Source organism: Convolutriloba macropyga, chromosome 14, assembly GCF_964194025.1.
Source record: "Convolutriloba macropyga chromosome 14, txConMacr16.3, whole genome shotgun sequence".
NCBI classification, from domain to species: Eukaryota; Metazoa; Xenacoelomorpha; order Acoela; family Convolutidae; genus Convolutriloba; species Convolutriloba macropyga.
The window spans coordinates 14,763,693-14,778,275 of NC_134481.1; the positions used below are offsets into that span (position 1 = coordinate 14,763,693).

General features: G+C 31.6%; 2 protein-coding genes across 2 annotated transcripts in view; one reads left to right on the plus strand and one right to left on the minus strand.

Annotated features, from left to right (window-relative positions):
- The window catches only part of LOC142353031 (uncharacterized), a 280,268-nt gene that overhangs the window by 13,034 nt on the left and 252,651 nt on the right, over positions 1 to 14,583 (plus strand). The gene's annotated exons all lie outside the window — the stretch shown is intronic.
- The window catches only part of LOC142352863 (uncharacterized), a 35,831-nt gene that overhangs the window by 1,840 nt on the left and 19,408 nt on the right, over positions 1 to 14,583 (minus strand). The window contains exons 2-3 of the mRNA XM_075405018.1: positions 8,977 to 9,141; positions 4,585 to 4,743 (exon numbers count right to left, since the gene is read on the minus strand). Of these exons, the coding sequence (XP_075261133.1) occupies positions 4,585 to 4,743; positions 8,977 to 9,141 (324 nt within the window). The remainder of the gene's footprint in view (positions 1 to 4,584; positions 4,744 to 8,976; positions 9,142 to 14,583) is intronic.

Consider the following 14,583-nt stretch of genomic DNA (forward strand, 5'->3'; position numbering starts at 1 on the left):
GAAGAACAAATGTAATTAAAAAGTAGTTCCTTTAAAGTGCTATTTTTTAGAAATAACATTTGATATCTAGATGTGACTCAACATGGGGAAAATGAAGCAAAATAGTCTGCGAATGAATCCAGCTTTCTAATTTCCAGCCCATTTTTTTACGAAACAAAAGAGGACTTATCTCATTATTACAGCCTATAGACCTACCTTAGTTGTTTAAGAAAAAAATATATGCTAGTTGAATTTAAAATTTGCACAAAACATTTAAAAAATGGCAGGAGAAATCGTAGCAATTAAAAACGTTTTAGTCAACTAAAATAAGCAGATCTAGAAGTGAGATTAAATGGTTTAAAAAAGCGCTTAGACAAAAAATCAATTCAAAAATTGAAAAAAGGCGAAAATCAATGTAAAATTGCCGCATGTAAACAAAGAACCTAAATTAAGAAAGCCAATTAGTTTCAAAAATTATCAACTCTAGTTAAAATCTTTCTCTCGTTTTCACACGCCAATTTCAAATCGCAAAAATTTGAGAAGACATCTTAAAATAAACGAACTTTTTCAAAAAAAATGAGGAAGTCAATCTAAGAGCAATTAATCAAGTTTTCTCATAGAAAGCACTAAAACGAAAAAAAAAATGTCGAAAAGCGACAAAAGAAGGCCTAAATATCCACAAAAAAAATAAAATAGTTGAAAACTCAAATATTGCTATAAACACCTTTCAAACATCTTTAATGTACTCCTTTCAAACCGAATAACAGAAAAAAGTAGTTAAGACCAAAAACAAACTGCTTTAAAAAGTCACAGGTGATCAAAACATTCAACTCGCTTAGAGATAAAACAGCAATTTGAACAAAAAGCTACTCTCCGAATTTGTTCAACCTTTAAACCACTAACTTTTTTTTCGTGTTCCGGCTTCGAAATTCGCTCCAATAAAATTGATCGAGAAAAAAACACTTCTCCAATACTACTCTGACCTTTGTAAGTAAAAAAAGCACCCCGATACAATTTAAATTCGTTGAACTGTAAAAATTCTTTGAAATGTATTAAAAGATTTTTTGTGGTGAAGAAAAGAATCAATAAAGATGAAGCCAAGTAAGTGCGCGGCTGTTAACGTGAGCAACGAAGAGTGCTATAAGTAAAAAGAAGTTGGCAGTAAAACCTGACGTTCTTATGTATCGTCTTTGATTCTTCCAACATTGAAGCTCAGTATTGTGCGTTCGCGCATAATGTTCCGTTCCTGCTCATCCACATTCTTGACTTAATTGGCTCCCAAATGAGGAAAAGATAGAAGAGATAGAAAACTTGTGAATAGAAAAGATTGCTAGAAAAGAGGGATCTATTCTGTTTACCCCCCAGATCAATGTGCTTACAAATTCTAAGCCCCCAAACGCTTTTTTCATAGTATGTGCTTTATAAAAATATATAATTTTTAACTGGGCGCGCAAAAAAAACGGGTGGGGCAGATCAGAATACATCCGAAAAGAACTTAATAAAAATCAAACAAAATAATTTACTACAAAAACTCCCATCACATAAAACCCCGAAAAGAACAAACTAACTTATGCTTGACTAAAAAATATATGGATCCTGTCCCCAATGCGACTTGGTTACAGGTCAACAAAAATATCACAAAAAGGCAAAGCTCAAAAAAAGGTTTCCAGATTTGAAAACAATTCATTTCGAAAAGATTAAAATAATTAGATGGTAACTGAAGTCACTAACCTGATCAAACATATCTCCATAGGAAGCAATTGACACCTGTCATTTACCAGTGTACGTCATAAGGCTACATCAAGACGGACAAAAGACTGCAAAAATTAAAAAATCCCTTTAACTGTGCGTGAAAAGGGCGTTGAAGCCGTCAAAACCCTAAGTTTTTTTTACTAAGAATATTAAAAAAATTCAGTTCCGCATTTTTGTTAAAGGCAGTAAGGCCTACTTTAAGTGTTTTAATTTAAAAAGAAAACAAAAAACGTATGAAAACAGAAGTCATACAAAATAAACATATACGTCAAAATCACAAATATTTTGTGAAGTCTTGTAGTAACAAAGCCGAGAAACAAATGGTTGCAAATATAACCGTTATAAAGATTAATTTATAGCACACTGGAAACGGGTAAGGACATGTTTTGACAGAAAATAGGCTACAAAAGTATTTTAAAAATGGTAGAGCTCAAAAATCCAAAAGTTTTTGAAAATAGTTTTTTTCAAAACTCACAACAAAAATAAGATTTCAGTAATAAGAGATGAATTGACTTGCAACACCTCAAAACGCCAATTTCGCCTGTCATTAGAGAAATTAGGTCGCAACACTGGAAAATACCCAAATACAAGCGCAAGGCAGAAATTCACAAAGAGTTTCGCAAAACCACTGTATTGAAGGCACTATAATTATAAGATGTTATCTGCAAGAACTTTAAATAATCACTTTCTTCTGATCTAAATGTTAACGGGTCTTCCTTATTCTTGTACCACGTAGATTTGACAACAAAAGAAACCCAAAAATTGCAAAGTATCTAAAACTCAAAAATTTCTTATAAAATTAAATGCTCGAAGCCATCAGACAAAACATATAACCAACAGAAAATACAATGGTCGACTGAACAAAATTTTTCGAGACTTCTTGTGACCTCTTGAGATTGAGCTACAACAAAATATCAAATATGAGACGGCTGAAAAATTTTTCATCTTTATTCAAATTTTTTTGGATGTCATTATAACAAATAGCTATGAATTGAAATGTTTAAACGGGTTCAATTATACTTCCACGAGAAGCAATTGAGACGATCATTATCATGTATATGCCGTACAATAACACATTTTTAGGGAGAAGAGAGAGAGAGAGAGAGAGAGAGAGAGAGAGAGAGAGAGAGAGAGAGAGAGAGAGAGAGAGAGACAGCTGTGTCTCAGCCCATGAAGGCAATAACAATTCAACAAGAAAATTTTACAGAATGAGTTGCATTTTTTGAACGTTGTGCACTTTCCCTACTATGCTTTCTCTCGATTGGACTTCTCAATGATGTGATAAATCGCAAAGGAAACAAAATGAACCCAGACAATAACTTACAACTCACAGGAAATGAGGTTTGGTCACTCTTTACAGAGACTATACCAGAAATTGAGAGAAATAAAATCAAATAGATGCAAAAATCAAAAAATCACCGAAATCTCAAACAAATATGTTCAAAATCATAACAGATTTTAGATATCAACTCGAGGTTTTGTCTAGGTTCACTTATATCTCAAAACATTTTGCAAACATTTGATCAAAGCTATAAAAACCGTGATCTCAAAAGTCTCAAAACATAATATTTTTTCGTAGGCTCTCTTTTTGTGTAAACAGTGTCTGTCAATAATTGAGCCCTCATTTGAACTTCTTGTCAAAAATTAACCTAAAAAACTATAAATGCTGAAATATTATGAGAGAAAGCTGCGGCCCAATAAAAACTAAAAAAACGATTGTAAGGATCTATGGTGAGATCAAGATCAGCCCTTGCTACGCGTGTAAAAAAACACTCAACTGTTCGAATGGCTGCTTATCCAATATAAGTTATGTATTTTAGTTAACTTTGGGTTAAATTTTCTAAAAAATGGCAAAATTATAATTCCAGAAGACTCTTAAAGCCAGCGGGAACACAACTAGGACTCTTTTTTCCAGCTTTCAATGAATCTGGCCGCAGTTTATAGGCGTCTACTTCCTGCAATTTTAAAGAAAGTGGGCTAAATCTGTTTTTTGATCCCATTTTTGACGAAAAAAACTCTGAATTTTGAAACAATTTGCATAAATGCTAGCCAAAGAACTCGAATCGAACAATACAGCAATCATCCTCTATCTTCAATTTTAAAACCAATAACACCGCCGCTAACTATTTTGCAAATTTTTACATATTTTTGTCGCCAATTTTGCAAATTTTTACATACTTGGACGACAAAATTGACGACAAATGAGACGTTGAACGGTACGGAGAATTTGAACGTTGCGCGGTAATTCGGCCGACTGATCACAAGACTTAAAATCTTGATGAAAACCCGGTAAAAAACGAAATTCAAAAAATCTTTTTAATTCCATGTTCTACGCACGTTCTAATGAAGATTAGAATCTACGACGATTATATCGATCGGTCAAAAAATGGAAATGAAAAAATGCTTTTGATTATATAGTTCCTTCCCTCACTAAAGTGGGTGGGAACAACAAAAGTTATGATCATAGATAAATATTACTTGTAGGCTCAACAATTTGGTTATCACGGCTCATTAGAGTTAAAATATATAATACGTCACTGGAATCACACCCTTCGATGTGTTATATTTTTCTCCAAAAAATAGAATTAAATCAGTTCAATTTGGACAAAAAAAGTCATTAAAGTAACAAATTAGCGGTTGGGATGGTTGGATGATGTTGCTGAGGTATCATTTTTAAAATTTCTTCTAGATATGCAATCTACTCTTCGAGAGCTTTTATTTGGAACCCTTCTCATCTTTCTACTATGCAAAAAAAGTGAGAAATTTACTGAAAAAAAATCAGATTGGCATATATATACTCCCCATTTTCTTTGAAAAAATAGTAGGAAATTAGTGATGTTGTGATAAAATGACCTTGAGAGCTGTGCGTGTTGGTTCCTCCCTCTCCTCTGGCTGGTGGAGGTTATTGATGATGTCAGCGTACATCTTCCTAGTCTGACACAGAGATGCCACTTCTCCGTCATCCACCTTGCCAACTGGGAAGTGAATTGTATGGCAGGAATCGTTCGATACCTGTATAATTATTGGCCAGGAATAGAACAGTGCAAACTGTTGAGTCACGATTTAAGCCCGAAGAGAGACTGAATTGCCTTGTTGCATGCTTCTGGTAGGTTTTCAAATTTCTGCCAAAATATTTTAAAATTCTGTCAAAATTATGAATATTGGTTATCTGCAAAGATTTACATTAAAAATGAAACATCCCTGGACGAGAGAGAATGGTTATCTTGTAAGATCTTACAAGATTCTTATAAAAGATGGTTATCTTATAAGTTCTGACAAAATTCTGACAAAAGATGGTTATCTTGTAAGATCTTACAAGATGAATGGTTATCTTGTAAGATTCTTGCCAGTTCGTTCCGGTTGAGCTGCATTCTCATTGGTTCTTATATTCGCAATTTTCTTCATATAATGCATTGAAGTTTTGAGAATTGGTTGCGTATTTTTGGCTGATATTTTTATTCATTAATTTGATTGAAAACTGCTTTTCAAGATAATTTTTACTGCATCAGTACAAAATTTTTAATTTTCACTTTTGACTTATTCAATAAGAAATTATTATTGTTTTCCCTTACTTTTTATGCTCTCATGAATAAAAAATTGCAGAATTATTTATTTTTAAATCATCTTTTTCTCATTGCATTCAATTTGGAGGAGCAGAAAAACCCATATCCGCACTTTTCATTTAATGCTGCGTGTAAATTTATTACTCAAAGATTTTTTTTTACTTTCAAGTTTTACACTGTTTAGAACAAATTACATGTTTTTTCGTCTTGTGCATCTTCTCCAATTTCTTTATGCTTTGTGTATTTCAGTTCTATGTGTTTCGATCCTTGCAAGACAACGGCTAATCTTGTAAGAATCATATGAGACAAATGTTTATCTTATAAGAATCTTGTAAGACGAATGCTTATCTTGTAAGAATCTTGTAAGACGAATAACTATCTTGTAAGAATTTTGTAAGACGAATGGTTATCTTGTAAGAATCTGTCAGAAAATCTTGTAAGACGATGCATCCTCTAGTAAGATTCTGACAGAATCTTACAAGATCTTACAAGATAACCATCCCCAGTCCACTCGGGATTATTAAGAAAGAGCAGAAAATATGTTTTAAATAAAAAAAGCTTTGGCGAGATTTATTACATCTAGAGAAACCAGCATTTTTCCAACAGATAATTTTTTCAAAAAAGATAATTTCCTATCATAGTTCAAATTTTAAATCATATACTATATGCCAAATTCGAGGCATAAATGTGCCATAGAATACTCCAGAGTTGAGAAACTTAAATAAAATATGCGAAGACAACCGTTGAGGCGCATTTATTTTCAGCACAATGTAATCGAAAATTTAAGCTGCCGATTTAGATTACAGAGTCCAAAATTTTCGTTGATCAAGACACGATACTATTACTGCTTTGGTGGTAAGAAACTCAAAGAGTCTTTGTGATTTTTAGCTGTATTTTTTTTTAGGAAACCGGCGACCTCTTGAGCTCTGCTTAAGGTTTTGTTCTTTTTCTTGTCTTATGATTAACCTAATTAATGACAGGCACAGCTGATATTCTACAGAAGCATAAAAGCTGGAATAATGTTTCCAAATGATAGCTAAGGGTTTTTCTTTGGATTCGATTGTTTTCATAAACAAGGCATTTTTATTTTTCACAATTTTTGCCTCTAATTAATGATTTCTCTTGAAAGCTAACTGTTTTTCACTGTGATACCATCTGTTTTCAAAATCTGTTCTTTAATGACAAATACCCCAGGCTTTCTTTTGTTGCTTTAACAAAATGTTTCGATTTTTCAGCTAGTAAACGGTCTTATGATTAACCTAATTAATGACAGGCACAGCTGATATTCTACAGAAGCATAAAAGCTGGAATAATGTTTCCAAATGATAGCTAAGGGTTTTTCTTTGGATTCGATTGTTTTCATAAACAAGGCATTTTTATTTTTCACAATTTTTGCCTCTAATTAATGATTTCTCTTGAAAGCTAACTGTTTTTCACTGTGATACCATCTGTTTTCAAAATCTGTTCTTTAATGACAAATACCCCAGGCTTTCTTTTGTTGCTTTAACAAAATGTTTCGATTTTTCAGCTAGTAAACGGTCTTTGCGAAATTAACTCGAACAGATTTTGTAAAAGTTTCAATTGAGAGGTTTGTCCGTACATTTTTGTTGCCTTATCACCCAAACTCATTAATCTCAATTCCCACTAGACTCCCATGAAGATATAGATAATGCGTTTGACACCTATTGCTTTTAATGTGAATTATTTTGTTCTCACAAATATTTTTAATCAATTCAAATTTTTGTAGTTTTTTTGCCTTTTCACTTATAATCGATAATGAAAGTTCAATGGATTTTCAATGGATTTTGACAAAAACTTCATGTGGTCTTTTGTTGAAACTTATAAATATTGAAAATTGTTTTTAACCTCTAGTTTATGTTTATAACATTTTTCGTTTTCAAATTTCATTATTGGATGATCGAGTTTTGCTCATTTCTGTTGTATTTTCTTTTAGTCCCAAGAAAACATATTTTTCGCCTAGGTCCAATTGATTGCTTGAAAATTGATGTTTGCAACTGTTTACAACACAATGAACAAATCCATCTATCAGAAAAAACAGAAAGCAGAAAAATAGATAATAAATAAGTTTTCTCTGACATTTTTTATGCACACCACGTAATTTAGGTGTTTTCAAAAATGCAAAAAATTTTAGCATTTCAATTTAACTTATTAGGAAATGAGCATCACAAGATTTTGGCAAGGAATTGATTAAGCGGTGATATCAATACAGAACATTTTATAGCATTTTTTCGGTATTAATTGGCATTTTTTTGAAGAATGGTTGGGAATGTCAATTTTAAGGTGACAAAAAATTTATAAAGGCAGAAAATTTTAAAAAATTAACCGTAAATCTGACGGAAAAACTGTTTTTTAGCATCGATCTTGATTTGTTCTGATCTTGTCCGATTTGTTCAAAAAATTATTGTTAAAAATTAACATTTGAGAATAGTGAAAGATATTGGTTCTAAAATTTGTTTTTAATTGTTTAAATTGTTGTTTTTATGCTCAATCTAAATCCAAAAACGGTAACAGTCAAACCAAATAATTGTTAATGAAAAAATTTTTAATGATTTTATAGAGATATGGGCCACAGTTGTTAGAGAGATTATAGAATCTCTAACATTAAGAAATAAAACATTCTAAACTCTACCAAAACCAGTAATTCTATTGTTTCCTGTGTATATATTTGGCTGTGATTATCGAGGGAGACTTTTTGGTAGAGAAAGGGATATGGTTGGAAAAAGGTACTAGGTCAAAATACTTGTTTTCAGCGCTGAAGTCATTTCTTAATCTCTGTTTGATTAACTATGTTTATTCTTTTTTTGAAACATGTAAATTACTCAGACTATAACCCTAAGGTTAGATATCTACATGCTCTAAAATGATAAATAAATTAATCAGCATTGTTATTAATATAATAATCTTCAAGTTGTGGCTGTTCGTTTTCATAGGTAATAATAGGACTTGAAGGCTCCTATTTGTCTATTAACGGGTACTTTCTTGTGTTGATCGAGCAAAAACTTGATGTTAAAGACGTATTTAACAGATATAATTTAATACCTTAAGCCTTAGCACATAACTGCAATTTATTTAGCAAAAATAAGTTGAATCGGACCAAAGATTTCTCTAAAAGTGAAAAATTTAACGTAAAATACAAAAAATCACGTAAATATAAGCCTTGATAACTCCACGAAAAAAAGCAAATTTCGATAAACTTTTAACTTAAAATTCAACGAACGAAAGAAGAAGCTGAACAACAGAAAAACCCTTTGAGAGTATGCCCCCATTATAAAGTGGGGTGGGAACAATCAACTCATGGATAAGTTAACTTTGTAGATATTTATAAATCAAACATTTAGTCCGTTAAATAGAACAGCCTGGGAATCTGTTTTCTTAAGAAAATACAACAGAAGATGTATTCGAGCTTTTATGTCTGTCAGAACTCTTTTCTGCCGTTTGAAGCGTTTTTGCTATTACTTTTTGTTTAATGACTTGTTTTTTTAATTTTCTTTTCTAATTGTAATTGGAAGCTTCCATTTTCGAATAAAACTTCTTATAACTGAATTTGTCCCATAACTTACTCCCATAACTTACATTTTGATGCTATAAAATGTTAATGGGTACTATGTGGTTGATCTTTTTAGAAACTTTTTCAAAATTTTAGCCCGGGCTTTTGCTGTACCTTGTCAAGTGCCTGTTGGTTCTCCTTGAGGTGTCCCTCGTAGATTGCCATTTCTGAGTTCAACTCGTCCTTCTTGTACTTGTGAGCTGCTCTGATCTTCCTCAGAGTCTGTTTCTCACTCTCGTCCACCATCTTCCGAAGGTCTCTGAACGCTTCACTGCAGTCCTAATAATCATACCTCAAGTTATTAGTGTTATCACTATTTTCCCAAAAAACGTATTTCAATATCAAACATCCGCAATGAAGTTAGTATTCTAATTTATTTTTTTTATAAATTTTCTTCAAGAGCTTATCTTGCAAGATCTTGCAAGCAATCTCTGCAAATATCTTGAGAGATAAGATCGATCGAGACGCGTACAATAAGTTGAACAAAACACATGGTGAGCAGAATTTAGAAAATGCTTATCTGGTCGGCAAAAACTCAGCAGAAAAATTTGACAACAACTCAAAAATTTCAGCAAAAACTTTAAAAAATAAATTTGTTTTTTTTTGCTACACCTCGGAGTCAGTGAAAACCAATTTTTCAACAGTAAAGGCATAAAATACTACAATTAGGTAACCAAAATGAGAAAAATGCACTCTTGATCTGTTTAGCCGCAAAATACACTGAATTTTTTTAACGAAACTTTTGATTTGTTATTAATACTATTCAAAATAACATTAACATTTATTATTATTATTACTATTACTATTACTATTACTATTATTATTATTATTATTATTATTATTATTATTACTATTATTATTATTATTATTATTATTATTATTATTATTATTATTATTATTATTATTATTATTATTATTATTAGTATTATTATTATTATTATTATTACTATTATTGTTATTATTATTATTATTATTATTATTATTATTATTATTATTATTATTATTTTTATTATTATTATTATTATTATTATTATTGTTATTATTATTATTATTATTATTATTATTATTATTATTATTATTATTATTATTATTATTATTATTATTATTATTATTATTAGTTGATCTCGTACAGATCTTACTGCGCTGCAAGACAGTAAAATATAAAGATACATATAAACTTGAAACAAGCATCAGTTTAAAAAAAACATATTGTCACGACGAAGTCTATATTTTAGCCGAGACACGCTATACCAAAATGGCTATCTTCTCCAGCTGCAAGTCAGTTTTTGTTCCGACCCCCTCTTTAGTGGGGAGGGAGGAACTATATACTCAAATGGGGTTTTTTTTGTTCAGTCAATTTTGGCCGATCGGTATATTCATCGTAGAGCGTTGAGACTGGTATCATCAGAAAGCTTATCCAGCGTAGGATATGTAATAAAAAAGATTTTTTTAATTTTCGTTTTTTACAGGGAGTTATCGAGGTTTAAATTTTGAGAAAATAGTAAGAATTCCGGCGAGATTTTATTCATTTTTCCGGAATTTTTGAATAAATCTTCACCAATTTTGCTAAAGTTTGTTGTTTTTTTTAAAGTGTTGTTGATTTTTTTTGTATTTTTTTTGTCAAAAATTCTGGCTAAATATTATAAATTAAGACTTTTTCTTCAAAAACAGCACGAAATAAGTCTCTTTAGTCCATTTTGATTAAATTTACAGAAAATACAGACACAAACACCACTAACACAATTTTTGTAGATTCAAAGTGGGCTTTTTATACATCAAATTCCGTTGAGAGTGCTCTGTTATTAAAACTTTGCCGTTTTCTGCTAATTTTATTCGTTGATTATCAAAAACGCAGCATCTATTTTTGATTTTTTAACTAACAAAAAATCAATATCTATAGCATTCGAATAATTAAGGGCTCATAAAGAACAAACAGCATTAGCAGGGCTAGTTTTGGACCAATCTTCGACTGGTATAATCCAAAAATAATTCGGATTCTAAACAGTCGGTCTTTGCTATAAAAAAATTTGATCTCTTCTACAAAAATTAAATAACAGAACATTTCAAAAAAATGTTCACTAACGATAGTTCCAAATGGGTTTCTAATTAGCTCCACATTTTTGTATTTAGTTGATTACTTGAAAGCATAGGGTTGTTTTGACTTTTTAAAGTGTTTGATTTTCAAATAAATAATGACTTATTGAGTATTGCCTTTAATTTTCTCTTTCTTTGGCCAACTTGTAGCTTATTGTCCGCAATGAGAGAATGCTTCTTCTTTCTATTGAAATCAAATTCAACATTTATTGCGGCTTTACGCCTTAAGTTTTGGCTACTTGTTTTGATACATTTAGATTTCCAATTTTTTTAATTTTTAGGTATTTGCCCATTTTTCACGTGTTCGAGTTTTGTCACATTATCACGTTATTGAAAGCTCATATATCACATTATTGGCTTTCAAATTCAGACACAATTGATGTTCTTGAAATCTTGAAGATATAGATTATCTCACTAATCTATCGACTACTTTGACTTTCTCGACACTACTTTCTCGAAGAATTTAATTGATTTTTTAAATTGTTTTTAACTGCCGTTTCTGCTTTCTCTTTTTAGTCGCATGAAATTTTACTGTACACTGACCCGGTTTCAATGCTTTTTCATGGAAGAATAGATAAGACGATATTCTGATTTTAGTAGATAGCTGATAGCTTTCATGACTCCGAAAACGATAGTTTTTCAAATAAAAAAAAACACTTTTTAACTTCGCAATTTTGTTCCCTTTATTGTCTGGTTGTTATCTAATCTCGTTAATTACAGGCCAATTATGACATTATTTTTGTCATGGGAAGGTTTCAAAATGGGATTACTGTCACAAAATCTTATGTTTTTGAAGAATTCATTCACTTTACTGGCTTCGACACAAAAAAAAAGTAAATTAGTTTTTAATTTTTATCATGTTTAACGTTCTTTTTGTAGACATAAGACATATTCTGGATAATTACAATTATCATGGGCTTCTTTTGGGAGGAATATACGAACCTAATTAGTTTTTTATTATGTAATTAATGGCGTTCATGTCTTTGGAAATATTTTTTTTTCGAAAAAAATTTAAAGTGTTGATTATTTTTGCATTTTGTTTTCCATTTTTGTCTATTTGTTACCTTTTTTCATTATTGAGAAGTCACATAATACTTTATGGATGCCGGCAGCTCTTAATTCCTTCTATGGAAGCACTGGTAATCGCACACCTGTGGGTTATTTTATTTGATTTCTAATAGTTTTCCTTATTTCAAAATTAATTGTTTTAAAAAAGAATAAGCGAAATTTTCAACTTTACAGTTTTTGTTCTTTATTGTCTAAATGTTACCGAGCCCTTTTATTAACTACTCCCTTATCTTTTCTGTTGAATTACAAGTTATTTTGTTTCATATGAGTTTTAGCTGACGGCATTTTGACTTTGCTATTAAGTTTTGTTTTTTAAAACGAACATGAATTTTTTGATGTAATTAATTTTTGGTGGTGCTGTTGTTTGATTTTGCTGTTCGTCTTGACTCATTTTCTTACTATTTGCTATTTTCATCTCATCAATCTAATGCGCTAATTTAACTCCACCACAGTTATTTGCTTCGGAGACTTTTTTTCGCTCACAAACCAATTTTTTTCAAGATGCTTGATTTTTTGGGTTTTTCTATGTTTCTCATTTGGTAGACAATCAAGCAAAAATTTTGGATGAGCGGGGTCGGAACCTTATGTGCGATCGCGCATTACAGAGTCGCCTTGTTATTACAATTATTATTATTATTGTTATTATTATTATTACTATTATTATTATTATTATTATTATTATTATTATTATTATTATTATTATTATTATTATTATTATTATTATTATTATTATTATTATTATTACTATTATTATTATTATTATTATTATTATTATTATTATTATTATTATTATTATTATTATTGTTATTATTATTATTATTATTATTGTTATTGTTATTATCATTATTATTATTATTATTATTATTATTATTATTATTATTATTATTATTATTATTATCACAAACAATACTATTTATTAAAGGTGAAAACACTCTTTACTTTGATAACTTCATTTCAGAATTGCAACGTTTACAGAGTGCAAACTAGCAACATTTTTACAACGTATTAAGGTTGTAACGTATCAAGATTACGGCGAACATATACACAAGTGCTATTTTAGACGGCAATTTTTGGTGCTCTGATTTCTGATAACAAATAAGTTCAATGCCAGTCACCATTTTGTACCAATGAATACAGAAACCCGAAAATTATTGAGCCGAATAATGTATTATTTTATAGGTCTTATGATTACATTTACTTAAAATTATGTTATTTGCGCTTTTTCCGAGATTTATACTTAAATTGGAACAATTTCTATGCGTATTTAAATACTTAATTCTGATTGACAAGAAAAATGATGCATTTTGATATAATTATTGCTTACTTATTTACTTAATAACATCATCTGGCCCATAGAAAGATGTTGAGAGAATGGGTACTAATTTTACAAGTGGGCGGACGAGCGATGCAGTAGACGTGCACAAGACGGCGGAGCTCAGTGTTTTGAGCAGTAGGGTAGTAACCCTTTGGGTTGGTCTCTTCAACTACCCGGACCAAGTCACCAGTCTTAAGTTGTTGATCGGCAGGCGTCTGCCACTTAAAACGTCGGTACAGTGCCGGTCCAACGATCCAACGTGATCCAACGTGCCCAAATAGTGTTAGCATACGACTGTGCGCGGGCGTACCGTTTACGATGATCGAACTCATCGACGCCAACGATTGACGGATTTGCTGTTGCTTGGTTACCGAGTAGGAAAAGATTAGGTGTTATTGCGCCTAGGTCGGAGGAGTCGGCGCTTACGGCGTTAATGGGCGTGAGTTAATGGCAGGTTCGAAACAAAAGACGTGTTCAGAACTACGTCAGTGAGGCGACGAATACTGAGGTTGGTGTAAAGTTTTTGATTAAAACTACGTACTAGCCTCTCCCAGATGCCACCTTGGTGTGGCGCACTGGGCAGGTTGAAACTCCGCTTAGTGCCTTTATGGGCAAATTCCGCTGCAATATTGATAGTATTATACTTTTCGATATTCTCGAGTAGTTCTTTTTCCGCGCCAACATAGTTAGTGCCATTGTGTCAGCAAATAAATCATAATAACATCATCATCAGAGTATTGACTACCTGCGGGCTATAGTACGAGAACATTATACCATCATCAAATTACGATTCTCACTGCGTTCAATTAAATCAAACTGCGTCACGTCCAAAATGGTCCGCGCTGCCACTATACAACCTTTCATAGCTGACCTCCCAGTAGAAATACTCGCATACCAATCTCCTCCCTTCACGAACTCCGGGGATAAATACTTCGGCCCGTTTTACGTTACTGTGCGTAGAACTACCGAGAAGAGGTGGGGTTTCATCTTTACATGCTTAACTACTCGTGCCGTTCATGTTGAAATTGTTCCGTCCATAGACGCCAGTTCGTGTGAAATGGGAGTGGAGTGGTTCGTCTCCCGTTGGTTTAAGCCTGCCATTATTTGGTCACACAATGGCACTAACTTTGTTGGCGCGGAAAAAGAACTACTCGAGAATATCAAAAAGAGGAATACTAACAATATTGCAACGGAGCTTGTAATCTATTGAAATAAATTAAAGACAAACTTTATTCTGCTCGGAG